We start from the raw sequence: 17123 nt of genomic DNA, 5'->3' as shown, positions 1-17123 counted from the left end.
CAAAGAAAGATATCTGAGTGCAATGGTATCTTGATCAGATGGAGCAATTGGCTGAGGAGTGGCAGATGGAGTTTAATTTAGGTAAATATGACGTGCTGCATTTTGGAAAACCAAATCAGAGCTGGACTTGTACACTTCATGGTAAGGTCCTGGGTAGTGTTGCTGAACAAAGAGATCTTGGAGTGCAGGTTCATAGTTCTTTGAAGATAGAGTCACAAGTAGATAGGATAGTGCAGAAGGCTTTTGGTATGCTTTCCTTTATTGTTCAGAGCATTCAGTACAGGAGTTGGGAGGTCATGTTGCAGCTGTACAGTACATTGGTTTGACCACTTTCGGAATATTTTGTGCAATTCTAGTCTCCTTCCTATCAGAAGGATGTTGTGAAACTTGAAAGGGTTCAGAAGAGATTTACAAGGATGTTGCCAGGGTTGGAGGATTTGAGTTATAGGGAGAGGCTGAACAGGCTGGGGCTGTTTTCCCTGGAGCGTCGGAGGCTGAGGGGTGACCTTATACAGGTTTATAAAATCATGAAGGACATGGATAGGGTAAATAGAAAAGATCTTTTCCCTGGGTTGGGGAGTGCAGAACCAGAGAGCATAGGTTTAGGGTGAAAGGGACCTAAGAGGCAACTTTTTCACACAGAGGGTGGTGCGTGTATGGAATGAGCTGCTAGAGGCAGTGGTGGAGGCTGGTACAATTACAGCATTCAAAAGACATCTGGATGGGTATATGAATAGGAAGGGTTTAAGAGGGATATGGACCAAGTGCTGGTAAATGGGACTAGATTATCTGGTCAGCATGGACAGGGTGGACCCAAGGGTCTGTTTCTGTGTTATAAATCTCTATGACTCTTTGAGTCAGTGGAATCTTTGAAAACCTCTCAATGTATGCATTTATTTTACTTCGACTTTGCTTCTGAATATTTAGAAGTTTTTCCTTCATGACATTGTTGTTTCTTCAATTGTAGTAAGCTTGTTACATAAACAGAACTATGAGTGCTTACAACATATTTTATCATTAACTGGAATGTCTTAATTTTTGCTGATCATGATTTTTAACATTTCTTAATTCCATGTCAACAAAGTACTTTTACGTTTTATGTGATTTTCCTTAAATTCATTTGTATTATTTCCCCTTGAAATATGTTACAAAGAAGAAAATACGACCCACTTTAGAAGAATGTTTTCCACAATTGACTTTAATTTCGATATTACAATGTTACACACCAATCAGTAATAAATTCACCAAAGGAACAGGAGAGAAAACAGATCTCCCATTGTAACAGATGTACTTGACCAATAGGAAATGAAATAAGAGGTGAATGAGGGAGAAAAGTTATCTGAGAGCATTTTGTCTTTGATCTATAATTAAAGCTTTTAAATGTTATTTTAGTTTAACACTTCAATTGAATTCGCACATTCTAATTTACACATTTACCATCAGTTCACATTGCTTCCAAGAGCATGTTTTATGTTCCTGTGCATGAGAATGACTGACTATAGTGCCAGAAGAAAAAGTTAGTGTTTTTGTTCTATGTAAAGATATGTTGGCCCAGAGATTGTGGGGATGGAAAATCTCGAATTGAAATGGATTTTTCACCTTAGCTTTAAGATTATCTTTGCATACTTTCCAGAATTGAAAATTGATGGTAGGGTAACAGATGGAGTAATATTTGACAGTTCCATTGTTCCTTTTCTCAGTCTGAAAATGTGTTGCTGGAAAAGCACAATAGGTCAGGCAGCATCCAAGGAGCAGGAGAATCGACGTTTCAGGCAAAAGCCCTTCTTCAGGGCTCATGCCCGAAACGTCGATTCTCCTGCTCCTTGGATGCTGCCTGACCTGCTGTGCTTTTCCAGCAACACATTTTCAGTTCTGATCTCCAGCATCTGCAGTCCTCACTTTCACCTCTTCTCAGTCTCCAAGGTTGAGTGGCTTGTCATGACCATAAATCATGTCATTAACTGGGTCTTTCCAAAGTGAATCAACAGCCTTAAGTGGTTTCAGCAAGTTTAATTTGTGTTAATGGTACTAATACAGTGATTTTAATACTCACAATACGGAGATTCATAGGAAGATCAGTTTTCCTTCGGTTCTGGAAGGGCTGATTCTGGAATGGCGGTAAAACATTAAGCAATTTGCTTGGGGCGGCATGGTGGCTCAGTGGTTAGCACTGTTGCCTTACAATTCTAGGGACCCAGGGCAACTGTCTGTGTGGAGTTTGCACATTCTCCCCATGTCTGTCTCGGTTTCCTCCAGATGCTCTGGTTTCCTCTCACAGTCCAAAGATGTGCAGATTAGGTGAATTGGCCATGCTGTTACCCCACAGTATTCACAGATGTATGGGCTAGGTGTGTTAGTTATGGTTTTAGAGATAGAGGGAGGGTCTAGGTGGGATGCTCTTCAGAGGGTTGGTGCAGACTTGATGGGCTGAATTGCTTCTTTCTGCACTGTCGGAATTCTATGATTCTATGAGGCGAATCAGAACTTACAGCCTATTTCTCTTTTCTCACTACAAATTCTAAAAGTAATTTCTTTAAAGTAATGTTATTTTTTTCAGCAATTTCTAAGACATTATTATCCTGTAATCAATTCTTTTGCAGGGCACACAATGACTTTCACTCTTTGTTTTGGTGCAGATTACCTCAATGTACAAAATGTAAACGCTAAGCATCAAATCAACCTTTCACTTCATGTTTGTTTTTGATAGAATCCTTCTTCATATGTTCCTCTTTTTATTTTGAGCAGTATGAAAGACAGATGTTGGAAAATCAGGAAAAAACGAATAGACTTCAAAGGCGTCTGACTCATTCAGAACACAGGGCAGCTACAGCCTCTGAAAAGGTATTAAGCATAATTAATAAGCATAGAGTTCTAACAGCATGGGAAAAGGCCCTTCAGCTAATCATGCCCACACCAATGATCTAACATCTACCTGTTTGAATCTAATTGTCCAGTCCTTGGCCCTTAGACTTGCATGGCTATGTCATTTCAAGTGTTCATCTAAATATGACTTAAATGACAGAAAATAACTGATCTGCACTTAACTCCATACACCCTTTTCCACAAATTCCTTAATACTTTTGGCTAACAAAAATGTTAATCTTAGATCCATGATATCAACTTGAGTGATGATAAAGAAACAGTGGTTCAGACTGCTTTATTATCTGAAGAGGTGCTACAGGAGCAAATATTTTGCAATCATCAGCAAAGAGCCCCACTTTTCAACTTCTGATGGGTGGAAGATCATCGAATAAACAGTTGAAGATAGTTTAGCCAATGACACTGCCCTCAGTAACTCCTGCTGCACTGTGTAATGGTTAAAGTAAAAGATCTCCACTAGTAAAAAACCAGTGGAGACCATACGGTGAACTAGAGACCAGGTTAATCTTCTGGGGCATGGGTTAAAATCCCACCTGGACCTCTGATTAAATTGAAATTTAGTTAATTAAATCAGGGTTATAGATCTAGACCTAATTGCAGAGTCTGCTGGATAAACTCAACAGGTCCGGCAACATCTATGAAGAAAAATAAAGTTAACGTTCCAGTCTGGTGTAACTTCTTCAGAACTCAGTTATAGCGTCATGGAGTTATACAGATTGGAAACAGGCCTTTCGGTTTAACTCTTTCCCACTGAGCAGATACCCTAAACTGATCTAGTCCTTTTTGCCAGCATTTGGCCCATTTCTCACTAAACCCTTGCTATTCATATATCCATACGATTTCCTCTGGCAAATCATTCCATTCATTCCATACATTCCATTCCACCCTCTGTGTGAAAAAGCTGCCCTTCAAGCCCTTTTTTATATCTTTTCCCTCTCCCCTTAAACTTATGCCCTCTAGTTTTGAACTCCCCCATCCTGGGAAAAAGACCTTGTCTATTTATCCAATCCATGCCCCTCATGATTTATTAAATCTCTACAAGGTCACCCCTCAGCCTCCAACATTCCAGGGAAAAACAGCCCCAGCCTATTCAGCATTTTCCTGGAGCTCAAACCCTCCAACCCTGGCAACATCCTTGTAAATCTTTTCTGAAGATGTCACACCAGACTGGGAAACATTAACTCTGTTTCTCTCCACAGATGCTACTGAACCTGCTGAGTTTCTCCAACATTCTCTGTATTTGTATCAGATTCCCAGCATCTGCAGTATTTTGCTTTTATTGTAGAATCAGATGTCTCCCTTTTGATCAATTGTTGTAAAAAATCTATCTGATTCACCAATGTCCTTTAGGGAAGGGAAGCTTTTGTTCTCATTAGTTTGGCCTATGTATGATCAAGAGTCTGAACTGCTCTGAGATGGACTTCACTTCAATGGCAATTAGGGATCAGCAACAAATGTCTTTGTCAATAACACCAACGATTTTTAAATGATCTTTTGTGCTAGGTATGAGTGGCCAGTTTTTCCCAATTTCCATTAATTTCACTTTTAATGGAGTTCCTTGATGTTGCAGTCAGGTGAATGAATTTCAAAGTCAAGTCTCCTCTCACATTCAGAATGCAGCTCCTTTAACCATATTTGAACCAAGGTTGTAATAAAGTCTGGTATATTGTAATCCTGATGAAACCCAAACTGATCACCAGTAAGCAGGTCAAGTGCGGCTCAGTGGTAGTTTTGGTCGAGTGAGCAGAATGGATTATGATTTCCAATTTTATTTTACCACAGCTCAGTAGAGTGACAACAGAAAGAAGAAAAGCTGATGCATTGTTGGATTTGGAATGCATTTTAAACCCTTGAGTGCATGAAAATATTCATCTATCCATCTCTCAGCCTCCCATCACAACTGGACATCCAGTTCTTGAAATGTACAAATAAAGTCATGGTTGCATTTCAAAATGATGTTTACTTATGAGAGACACTTCTTGAACAATATTCTTAACAACTGATGACTGATTTTTACAAGATTGATGTCCTTTGCTTTAATCTACAGTGGATTTTTTCTGAAACTGTAAATAAGAATTTTTACCATGAAATGTTATAATCTGATGAATTTTTGCTAGTCTTTGGGATCAGTTGTCTTGGTACATCTGCACTCAGATCTTTGCTCAAACATTAAACTACCGTGCCTTGAAAAAATATTCAAACATTCACCAAATTAAAGTTGTGCTGTTTAACCTGCAAAAGAAATAAGCACTAGTCTCGATTTGAAAAATCATGCAAGTTTTAGAATCTTAAAAGTTCCCTCTGGAATTTTGCTTCTTGCTGTTATAAGTCTCCGCTACAAATTTTGACATCACCTTGATTTGCAGATGTGTAACTTTTGGAGGATAAATTTGTAAATTTAAGTTTTACAGTGTGTTTTTCTTTTCAGAATCGGTCAGCCAATGTTCCTCATGCTCTATGTAAAAAAATTAATGTACAAAATAAATGTTATTTACTACTTTTTTTAAAATTTAACAAATGTATCTTGTATTATACTTTCATTGCAGTTTGATCATTATTGGCAATAGGTCCACACATTAAAATTTTATATTGCAACTCTCCATCAAACATGATTTTGGACTACCTTTATAAATACTCAAAACTTTTTTAGTTTGCTAATGGTCTAAGATTTCTCAACAGGTTTTATCATGACAAATATCACAACTATTCCCAAATATGCATTGACTGATAGACACATTCCCAGTTTCTACACCCTAGCTGAAAAAAAATTTGGCTGGATTGAAAAATCTCAGATATTCTTACCATTTCCTGGATCAGTCGAGTTGAAAAAGGTACTCAGTCTTGATTTGCTCCTCTCCACAACTTACTGTTTCTTTATCCACAATGATCAAGTCAGGAACATGATAGATGACCCTGTGTTCACCTGAATGAATAAGACCCATGATAACACTCAGAAGCTTGACATCAGCCAAGCCTCAATATCCACCTCCTCCAACAATGGCAGTACACTGTCTGCAGTACATTCAATCTAAGGCTGCATTGCAGAATGTAACCACAAAGCTTATTTTGACCAGGCTTTCTATCCAAAAAAAAGACATGAACAACAATGTTATGGAAAGACCATCATTATATTCTGTAAAAGCACTACCGTTACCCCTCCAAGCCACACACCATCCTGACTTGGAAATATATTACTGTTCCTCCACTATCACTAGGTCAACATCCCGGCATTCCCTTCCTAATGGCATTGTGGGTCAACCCAAAGCATATTGACTGTAGTAGTTCAAGAAGGCAGCTCACTACCATCTTCTCGAGGGCAACTAGGAACGGGCAATAAATGCTGACCACCCCGCAACACCCACATCCCACGAGTGAGTAAAGAATTTACATCTTATGATCTCGATGACTCTTCAGTTCTTTCTACACAGCTCCTGCACAACATGCCTCCTTTCTCCAGAATTCTCTCTTTAGATCATTAAACTGGCTATCGCCCTAAATAGAACAACATTCCACTTACTTTATTGTCCCTAGGTCAACTTTCCTGCCTCACCAGTGTGAAAGCACCGTCATCACAAGAGCTGAACTGTTCTGGGCAACTTCCCACCTCCCTCAGGTTGATGAGAATTGCACCCAAATGTGAACAAACAATTTTAAAAATTAGCTGTGCTATCATAACCAGATTATTTTATTGCCTACAAGGAGCTTATCTTAATTTATCATTTAATACTAACCTTAAGAAAATATAATTAGAGTGGCAGTGAATAACAGTCAGAGAAAGGGAAGGAATTGTAAACAAATGGTCACAGTTTAATCAGCTGTTCTGATAGCCATGTACTTTTATTTCTTTGACCATGGGAGGAGAAAGAGCTCTCAGGGAATATGCTGAGTACGTTCCTGAGCGCTGTCAAGTAATTCCTGGTTGAAATGCAAATGTTTAGATGCTGAGAGAAAACAGATTTGAGCTCAGCTGTGATGTCCCAGTCAACCAACCACTGGCCCTTTCTTTCCAAGCACTCACATGAGGCATAGTCCTGTGTGACAAGATGCAGAACCTTGTGTCCTTGGAAACGGTCCCGATACCTGGAACAAGTCCCAACCCTGTCAGTGGCTTATTGACAAGTGGCAACTTCTGGGAGACTGCCGATGCACAGGCCCAACCACAGAGCCAACTACACTAAAGGTACGTCTACCAACCCCTCCACTCCACTGGGAGAGCTAGGCAATGCTGAGGCAGGTTGCAAACAATGAGAGCACCCTTAAATGACAACACCCTTGGAAACCTGCTGAAGAATAAATCAAAAGGCCCCAAGCTCTTTGCACTTGTCCATACAGAGTGAGACCTCTCTGCAGAAAAAGTCATGGCTCAAGTTGTGGCCTTTGCATTGAAGAAGTTCAGTAAACAGTCAGTGAGATTGGGGGAGGAGGGAAAGTGGCAGAACTGTTCATTTGTTCGTCTGCAAATTGGGTTGAAGAGGGCTGTTTGATGTCAGAGATTTCATAATATGTCTGCACATTAGACCTAAGTGGCTCCTCCATTAACAGTACCTGGTTGTCAGTCATTCAACTTTCAAACTGTGTTCCTGCAGGGCCTGGGAAGGTTCTTCACTGCCCAAGGTGCTGGTGGGTAATATTGTTGATAATTTTTATTTGAGTAGCTAACATCTGTAGCAAATGTTTTTGCGAGTTGATGAGCTGCAAACAACTGAGACACATTAGGGAAGAGCACGAGTTAGCAGTGTTTCAGTCACACTCCAGAGATTAACTACCTCAAATTTGGTCAGGGATGGGATGGTGTGAGTGAGCTTGGCAGGTAGAGGAATCCAGGAGGTAGTGCTGAAGGAACCTCTGCCCTTGTCTAACAAAGGTTTGAGATTCTTGCTGTGTGTGTGGACGAGAATGGGACTTGTAGGGAGGATGAGCAAACTGATCATAGCATTGCAGCAAGGAGAACCATTCAGGAGAGGGGAGAGAATTGTAGTTGCAATCAGGGATAGTATAAACAGGGATAGTATAAACACTGCTCTCTCTGGCCAGGATCGAGACTCTCAAAGACTGTGTATTGCCTGCTGGACATTGGCACTAAGACTGAGAGAGCAGGGAGCTGTTCCACCTGAATCATGCTGGGACTGGAATCCTAGCAAATCACATAACTAGGACTGTGGATAAGGCTTTAAACTAAATAGTAAGGGGTGTGTGTGTGGGGGGGGGGGGGGGGGGCGGGTGGGTGTAGGGAGTGGGATTCAGTTGTATTCAAAATTATGGGAAAAGTCAATGTGGGGGTAGCTCTCAGCAGAGGATATTATTGAGGATAAAATTGCAGAGAACTTGGAAGTGCATAACATAAGGGTGAGTCAGCATGGCTTCATCAAAAAAATGCCTGACAAATTGAGGGAATTCTTTGAGGAGGTAATGAGCAGGTTAGAGAAAGGAGAGCCAGTGGACGTGATCAATTTGGATTTCCTGAAGCCTTACGGGAGGCCGCAAAACAAGAACAAGATGTTAGGGGCGAGGTACCGATATGGGCAAAGGACTGGCTGACTGGGAGGAGGGAGAGATTGGGGATAAAGAGGTCTTTTTCAGCATGGCAGCTGGTGACTAATGGAATTTCACAGGGGGGTCAGTGTAGGGGGTACAACTACTCTATGTTATACATTAGTGATCTGGACGAAGGAACTGAGGACTTTGTTGCTAAGTTGGCAGATGACACAAAGGTAGGTGGTGCCGAGGAAGCAGGGAGACTGCAGAAGGATGCAGACAGGAGAGTGGGTATAGAAGTGACAGATAGAATACAGTAAATGAAAGTGAGAGTTCATGCACTTTAATAGGTTGAATAGAAGTGCAGATTGTTTTTGAAGTGGGAAAAGGCTTTGGAAATCTGAATCACAAAGGGACATGAATACTAGTTTATGATTCTCTTAAGACTGCATTTGGAATACTGTGAACAGTTTTGGGCCCCGTATCTAAGGGAAGATATGCTGGCATTGGAGGGGTTCTACAGGAGGTTTACAAAAACGATCCCAGGAAGGAAAAGCTTGTCATATGAAGAACGGCTGAGAATCTGGGTCTGTACTCAATGGAGTTTAGAAGATGAGAAGGATTTAACTGAAACTTACAGAATACGGAGACCTGCATAGAGTGGACTTGGAGATATTTCCACTTCTAAGACAAACTAGGACCTGAGGACACAGCCTCAGAATAAAGGGACAACCTTTAAGAGCATAGGAGGAATTTCTTCAGCCAGAGGGTGGTGACTTTGTGGAACTCGTTACCACAGAAGGCTATGGCGGCTAATTCATTGATCATTTTTAAGATAGAGATAGATGGGTTCTTGTTTAGTAAGGGGATCAAAGGTTATGGGGAGAAAGCAAGAGAGTGGGAGTGAGAAACATATCAGCCGCGATTGAGTGGCAAAATAGACTCAATAGGCCAATTCTGCTCCAATATCCTACAGTTTTCTGACTATCTCCCAAACTCACCAAAATATCAAAGTCCCAGAGCTTTTACCATCATTTTCCCTGAGTTCTGAAGTAGTTACAATAGATCAGGAGAATCTCTGTGAGAAAGTATCCTTAAAACAGAACACAAGTTATTTTAATGTACTTCATAAATACAAAACAGGAATGGATTGGTAATAATGCAAAGCTAACAACTATGTCAAGGTTGATCTTGACCTTCACAATTAATGCCATTGCAAGAGAACAATGAAAAGTACATACCGTAGAAAAACACACACACTACTGCACTCACCGACAAGACTAAAATTTCTACTTCAAGCATATAGGTTTACCAATAGGTGGATACCATGTAATTACTGTTAATTGTCATTAAAATCCATCAGGTTCACTAATCTCCTTTGGGGAGGGAAATTTACCAGGACTAATGCTGATATGGTATACACTTGATATTTTCTTTTTGGGGAAGTGTGGGGTGGGGAGAAGAGAGTGGTTGTAGCTTGTAGTCATTAACACAAATATAACTGTCCATCCAGTTTATTTTTCAGATTTTCAGCATCTGCTGTATCTTGATTTTGTGTAAGATTTTTTTGAAACTGCTTTTGGGTTTTGAGAATTAGGTTCAAACAATGATTGTCTCAATTATAGATATACCAATAAATTACTGTGGATGCTAGAAATCTGACTAGATTACAGGGAGTGTGTTTGCAATCAGCCACAATCACAGTGAACGGCAGATCAGGCTTGAGGCGCCAAATGGCTTACACCTATTGCTTATCACCTTTAAACACGATAATTTACATAATTTCTTGTACGAATTAATGGTCGTTTCAATTCTACAATAAATTTGCTGACCAAATATCAGGCCAGAATTTGTCATCACCACCTTGTTAGTTACTACTGAAGTTTTTTCTGCTCTATTATGAGCTTTTTGGAAACATCATCTTGATGCTGCTTCACTCTTGATAGGCATTAAATGTCCTGAAGGTTCTAAACTTGCACAGCAGGGACATGTGCTTAAAATGTTGCCACGAAAACTATAAGGACATTCAAAGTGACAAATGCTAACCACTGTCAAACAACTGAAATCACAAATTCACTATTACAAATGTGAGGTCTCACTTGATCAGGCATCAGTTGCTGTTGGAGATTTCTGTCATATTTAAAATCCTTTTTGAAACCTGTTGCTTCCTGCTCTCAATGCAAATTTCTTCCCTTTCTTTCTTTCTGTAACATATTTGTCACTGAATTCAAAATTTTCTTTTCATTTCTGTCTGAATTATTCAATCTTACTACTTAAGGAGCTACACAGTTACATGTCCTGGTCTCTTAGGTTCCTGTTTCACTCGCTGCACTACTAATCAGCTCACACATTCAGCAATTTGCAGTGCAAACACTTTTAAAATCTGATACACATGAAAAGTCCAGGATATCATAACTAAGCAGCGAAGGAAAAGTAAGATTTCAATGGACCTGTTGACAGTCTATTGCAGCAACAATGGACTTTCAAACATTGATTCAGTTTTAAATTAATTTCCCCATTGCTTGATCTGCATTCTCTAGACTCTTTCAATGCTTAGCCTCTTTCAAACAAGTCAAAGTATTTCCTAATTGAACATTCATGTTTGTTTTTTCACCATCATTCTATGTATACCACTCTTGATCTCAACCCAAAAGAATCACATGAAAACCACAAGACCCATCTTCTGACCAATTGAGAAAAAGATAAAGATAACTTACTGGAGACTAAAGCAAATCTTCATATTACTGGCAGATCAATAACTGAAAGCCTGAAGTGTACCAGGTCATTAAGGGGAAAATAGGACTTAGGGATGGGGCAGCCCTGTCAGCGTTTGGTCCTGTTCCAGTATTCACTGAGATCATTGTGAAGGAACCTTAAGTACCTACCCCTGCCTCATGCCCAGTAATCTTTTTAAAAATCCTATCCGTCACAGACTTCAAATTAACCGATCCAGCATCATTGCATCAGCCGAAACATTCCTGAAAATCTGGCTCCATTTAGACAATGACCTTCGATTTCCTTAGCAGTGGAAATAGTTCCTCTAGATCCTCCTATCTGTTCCCCTTTATATTGTGAAAATTTCCATTTTACCACTACTTAACTATATAAATTCCAGGGATTCCATCTTAATTTATATAATCTCTCCTTTTTTAAACTTCTGCATTAAAATAGCACTCAGGTAAATTACCTTGAACTCCCAAGGCAAACTATCCACCCTAAAATGCAGTTCAGCTGTAGTCTAACCAGGGCTTGGTTTTGCAGACACTTGATTTCCATCCACTCATTCTATTCGATAAAAGCTACCTTTCCATAAGCCACCTTGATCACATTCTGTACATGTGTAGGGCTTTTTAAAATGATTCATATACATGGACATCCACTTTTTACGACTTTTCACCATTTAGAAATTACCCCCCTTTAGGGTGAAAATGAACAATTTCATGATTGCCTAAGCTGCAATCCATTGGCACTCAAGTTAAACTGCCTTTAAACAGGGTTTCCGGGGCAGTGGAATGGCTGATGTTTAACGTTCTGGCCAATTGTCCTTTCTTGAAATCAACAAGGAGAGATGCTGGGCAGAATGCATGATGGGATACTAATACAGTACAATACAATACTACAATAACAAAATACTAATACAGCCTGTTCAATTTTACACCTCCTCCCCTGCCACCCAGCTCTCAGTCCAGGACTTGTTTCTTTTTCCAGTTCAACTTGTCTCAGGAAGCTCTTAACCTGGCTGTAAAATATTCCCTATCAAAGTCATAAGTTTCTATAATTTTTAATTCTTAAAAAAATTAATTTAGCAAAGTAAGTTTGCAACCATTTTACAGTTGTGTAAGTATCTATTGGAAATGGTACACTTAGGTTTTACCACAATGAGGAACCAAAATGTAGGCTGCAGATTTCTTTTAACGTTTTTTTAAGCAGTCTAAATGTGTACTTGCATGGACATCTTGTCTCATTGTTCGCTGAAGTCTCAGCAATACTGAATTTTAAAGTACTTTTGCATTTATCTACACTGACAGTATGCACTCAGATTCACTCCTTTAACCCTTTATCCTTCAGCTTAGTTAGAATTGTAACTCTTTAATACCTGCATGTCACATCTGGACAGCAAAAACTTGGTAACGATAATTTTAACTTGAAAGAAACACACAAATCTCAAGATTTTTCATCGTAGTTTACTTTTACTAGGGGCAAGAAAACGAGCATATACATTTATTGCACGGCACAGAGTGGTACATATGTTCTGGAGTAGCTTAGTGCTTCACTTCGGTGAAAAGGAGGGTTTTGTATGCAGGAACTGGCAGCTTGCAATGTTTCATCCTAGAAAAGCAGATGCAACTAAACAGGGACAATGACATCAAGCAGACTTTTTATGGGAGATGAAAAAGCAGATCCGTATTATGTAACTTAGCTAGAAAACAAAATCCCATTTGGTTTTGTCACTGGCTGGCTATGTGAACCATCTTTTAAAGAAAAGTAAAAAAATAATTTCTTGACATATTCGACATCACATGACTCCATGTATTTTCTAATAACACTGTCTTTAAAATATAAGGAATTAGATTTATCGCTATTATTAAAGTTTAATTAAAACATCTCATTCTTTATGAAAAATCCCAGATGCATTAAGGAAGACAATGTTACAGTTTTTTTTTATAATTCCTATACAGACCCACAATAAAGGCTTAGTGCCCCTGCTGATTCCAGATGAGATTTAATTCTGAGAAATATTTGACAGATTAATGTACCATTATCATACTACTTGAGTAAACTCAACAATATCAAACACAAAAAAGGCACAATTCATCTAAATGTTTTCAACATTCACAGAACAGAATTTTCTCCTTCAAAAGTACTTTATAAATAGTTTACAAGAAAAATAAATACAGCAAAGAGTCAGGTAATTTAAAATAGTCATCTCTGTATAAATTTTATTTCTGCTTTTATTTCCATGCTCTTTATTAACTAAATGGACACCAGTTAAACTTTGCTAGGCACATGGTGAAAGAACTCCTGTGTACAACACCACACTGCAAAGTTTGTTCAGCAGGTCTGTACGGAACAATTGGACGCAGAATGTGTGAAAATTGTCCCTTTACATCACGTTTGTTTAAAACTATGTATATGCATGCCAGTAGCAACTACACAGTAGCTCAACTAGCCTAATGTTAAACTACAGTACTGTATATATAAAATACTAAATCATAATTTAAGAATGATCTTGACAACTAAGCACAACTGGGTGAAATAAAGCTTTAACATGAAACTATCAGTCTAAGTTATGGTTCTTTAAACAAACCATTGGACTCAAACTATTAATCTATCTCTACCCAAAAAATTATTTATTACAGGTGTAAAACTTAGCAAGGCATAGAATTAGTGACTGTTCCTTTCTGTACAACACAATGTGAGGATACCTCCATGTTAAACACTGAGGACTAAGGTGCTGCAAATTTTCAAGGAAGTTGCAGCTCTGAGATACATAAATACACCATGTCAAACATGTAGTGAAATACCTCCTTCCAACAATTTTTTTTTTACAAAAATTAATACAAAGCTATTGCACTGAATAAAGATTAGAAAAGGCCACTTAATAAAATTAAATATACTTATTCAATATTGATAGTGTCTACTTGAAATATTTTCTACTGCATTACAACCAATGAGCAGTAAATAAATTCAGTACAGTACATGCAACACTTTACATAGTAAAATTTCTGGAAAATTTTTAAACTTGCTTAAGATCTTTTCTAACAAATTTGTTACAGTCTGAAGACTTGGAATTTTAAACGCATTTTGCCCAAATTACTTAAAATGGCCATTTAACATTTTTTAAAAGTTACTGAGTCAAATACTTTTACATTTATTGGACAATAGAAACATAGCCAGTCTTAAATTTGGGAGTACAAACCGTTATATTTTTCCGCCCTAAATCCCTGATCCCATCCAGACATGACTGAATTCTTCCCATAGTAGGAATAACCCCAGTTAAGCCTCAATAGTACTTAAGCCCGAAAAGGAATGTCAAGGTTACTTAAACAACAATTAGATTACAATTATTGTGACAGTGTGAGAAGTATTTACTGAAATTAATTCCTCTCTTTTTAGTGCTGATACTGCACCTTCCTTCACTGGTCACGAGGTTTGACAAAGAATATAAACGATGTAGTCCATTGAAGCAATGTAGTTTATAAAGAAAACCACTGCAGAATTGTGGGAGGGTGAACTAAAGTTGCTGAATTGGAAATGGTAGAGTTCTAAGATACCAAAGAAGATAAGCAATGGGGAAAAATTAAATCCTGAAACATTTACAGTTTCCTCTGCCTCCCCTTCCCAACAGCGCCAATACTCTGTAAATTCAATCTAACTAAAATCAAAGTTCTGGAATGAGACAGTAGAATCTGAGGGAACAACTTGAAATCAAAGTAATGGATACATGCGATAAACAAACTGTTTCTTTACAAAAAGTTATAGTTCGCGTGGTCTGATGAAGTATTGCACACTTAGCAAATGTTTCACTCAAATCGTACAGGAACAATGCAGAAAGACATCAAAATTCCTTGCAGCAAATCTCCACTTTTGTTAAGATGCCAGGAATACTTGGCCAGCCACTCCTTTTCAGTTACTGTATCACTGCCAGCATTCATAGACTACAAGGAATTCCTTCCTTTCTGCAGCTGCTGTATATTTCAACTCTCATTGTTTCCATGCTTAACTTACTGTGCTTCTGTCTGACTGTGTTTACTGACCAGCTGTAGATCTTGAAAGCAAAGAACACTGACATGTTCACATGGAAAACCTACCACTGATGTGCACCAAATTTTGAGAATTTGAGAAACAAACCATAATTTGTCCCACTTAGAAATTTAGAACTTGCTGCTTTTGTTTTATGATCATTTATTAGTCCAAAGTGCTGAAGAAAGTCCAGTCAACCAATTATACAACCTGTCATACTAGAAGATGTTCTTCATTTTTTAAAAGTCAAAAAATGTTGACTGTTAACTTAGTTAATTGGTAGGATGTTTAGCAAATGTGATTATTTTTTAATCAGCTTTTTATTTAGTGTCTACGCTTTAAGTTATTCTTACAGTTCAGTTACTTTTCTGATTCAGTATACCTGGAGGAAGGACTACCTGAAAGTTTGATTGATTTATAGGGCAGATTGTAGACGACAAAACTGTAGCATTTAACTTAAACACAAGTGCATTAATACAAACATTCCTTGATGGGAAACGTCCATGGGTTTCAATTACTTAATCTGAAGAAATATAAAATCACAACAAGGCATTTCATTCGAACATTGTCAGGATTGGAGATGGATACAGGCAGTCCAGGGTTCTTGGCTGCCTCTCTTCTGTGGATCAAGAGGCCAGAATACTTCTTCGAATAATGTCTGCTCCATACCTCCTGTTCACCATTGCACTGCTTGAACTTAGCCGCTGTGGCTTGCAATTATCTGTCGACTCGGTCTCTGAGTCGCTCATTTCAGCATCAGGGCTGTAGCCGTCATTCTCGGGGTCCGGCAGCAACCTCACCTTTAGCTTCTCTTTGGGGGAGGCTCTTTGCGCTCTCAGCTGCTGGTACTTTGTAGATTCTGAGTTCTGCCTGCAGGGCTCTGGTCTCTCCTCGTGCTGCTTCTTTTCTCCCTTCTTTGGGATTTTGAACCCACCCCAGTTTTTCACTGGACTGGTAGGTGTTGTAGGCACTTTGGCTGCAGGGCGGCCGGCAGGGACAGCTGGTTGAGTGCAAGCTGCCTTGCCCAAGGTACCGTTACACTTGGAGTGCGAGTGGCTGCCATCCCCAGACAACCTGTGGATGCTAACCGAGGACATTTTACACACAGGTGCACACAGAGCCCGCTTGTTGTCAGAATGTCGCAGGGTTAACTCTGCAGGCAAGTAGGATTTGTCCCGCTTTAAACACACTCTTTCCCTCAATTCTGATTTACTTCCCGAACTACGCCCGCTGCTGTCAGTTTTCTTCCTGTGGTCGGGTGCAGCCTGGCCATTATTCCTCTCTCGGCCATTAGCTCGTGACTCAGCACGAACCTTAGCACAGGCTGGAAGAATACTCTTTATGTTATAGCCTTCCTTGGCATTGTGCAGACTCGCCACATTTTTGCACTCACTGGATCGGTTTGACTGTTTCAACAAGCTCTGACTCGCAGGATCAGTGCGACTTTGCGGTCGGCCACTCAGGTGAGAGCTCTTTTCCCGCCAGACCTTGTTCTGGTGGCTGTCCTGGTACTGAGCCGTCTCCAGCTCTCTGTTCGACTTCCATTGCAAACACCCCGTTTTGGAAACTGGGTGGGATTGTGCCAGACAACCGAGGAATAAGCTACCTTCCGACGGGAATGCTGAAGGCACACCTGCAAACAAAAACACACAATTTACATAGCACCGTGCTCTCAGAGTTCTGATTTTCACATCTCTTAACATGGAGTCAGAAAGTATCATTCAAGATTCCACTGAAACGCGTGCAGAATAAATTGAGCAATCGGCTCCTGTGCAATCTGGAGAAACAGATACTGACATGTTCCCATCCCGACCCCCCAGAATAAGCCAGAAATTACTATCTATTTCAGACTCAACAGGTGTTCTCTTTTCAAATTTTTCCCATTTTAAGTTTCCACATGAATTCCAAAGAAAAGTCATTTTGGATTCGAAACGTTAGCTGTGTTTTTCTCTGTCAACAAACGCTGTTGGATTAGAGTTCTCAGCACTTGCTGCTTTTAGTAATTTCGCAAATTGTTCTACTAT

General features: G+C 39.3%; 2 protein-coding genes across 7 annotated transcripts in view; one reads left to right on the top strand and one right to left on the bottom strand.

Annotated features, from left to right (window-relative positions):
• The window catches only part of sclt1 (sodium channel and clathrin linker 1), a 113716-nt gene extending 108235 nt beyond the window's left edge, over positions 1-5481 (top strand). For all 4 annotated transcript variants that reach the window (XM_043674192.2, XM_087980047.1, XM_087980046.1 and 1 more), the window contains 2 exons: positions 2746-2841; positions 4663-5481. In XM_043674192.2, the coding sequence (XP_043530127.2) occupies positions 2746-2841; positions 4663-4734 (168 nt within the window). In that variant the 3' untranslated portion in view covers positions 4735-5481. The remainder of the gene's footprint in view (positions 1-2745; positions 2842-4662) is intronic.
• A 7022-nt stretch (positions 5482-12503) lies between these two features.
• The window catches only part of jade1 (jade family PHD finger 1), a 236705-nt gene continuing 232085 nt past the window's right edge, over positions 12504-17123 (bottom strand). For all 3 annotated transcript variants that reach the window (XM_087980044.1, XM_043674201.2, XM_087980045.1), the window contains exon 11: positions 12504-16732. In XM_087980044.1, coding sequence (XP_087836170.1) covers positions 15726-16732 — 1007 coding nt within the window. In that variant the 3' untranslated portion in view covers positions 12504-15725. The remainder of the gene's footprint in view (positions 16733-17123) is intronic.

This window comes from Chiloscyllium plagiosum, unplaced genomic scaffold, assembly GCF_037043375.1.
Source record: "Chiloscyllium plagiosum isolate Xiang-an unplaced genomic scaffold, Cpla_swu_hap1 HiC_scaffold_36, whole genome shotgun sequence".
NCBI lineage: Eukaryota > Metazoa > Chordata > Chondrichthyes > Orectolobiformes > Hemiscylliidae > Chiloscyllium > Chiloscyllium plagiosum.
Note: the sequence above shows the minus strand (reverse complement) of the source record. Positions and strands in the feature narration are given on the sequence as shown.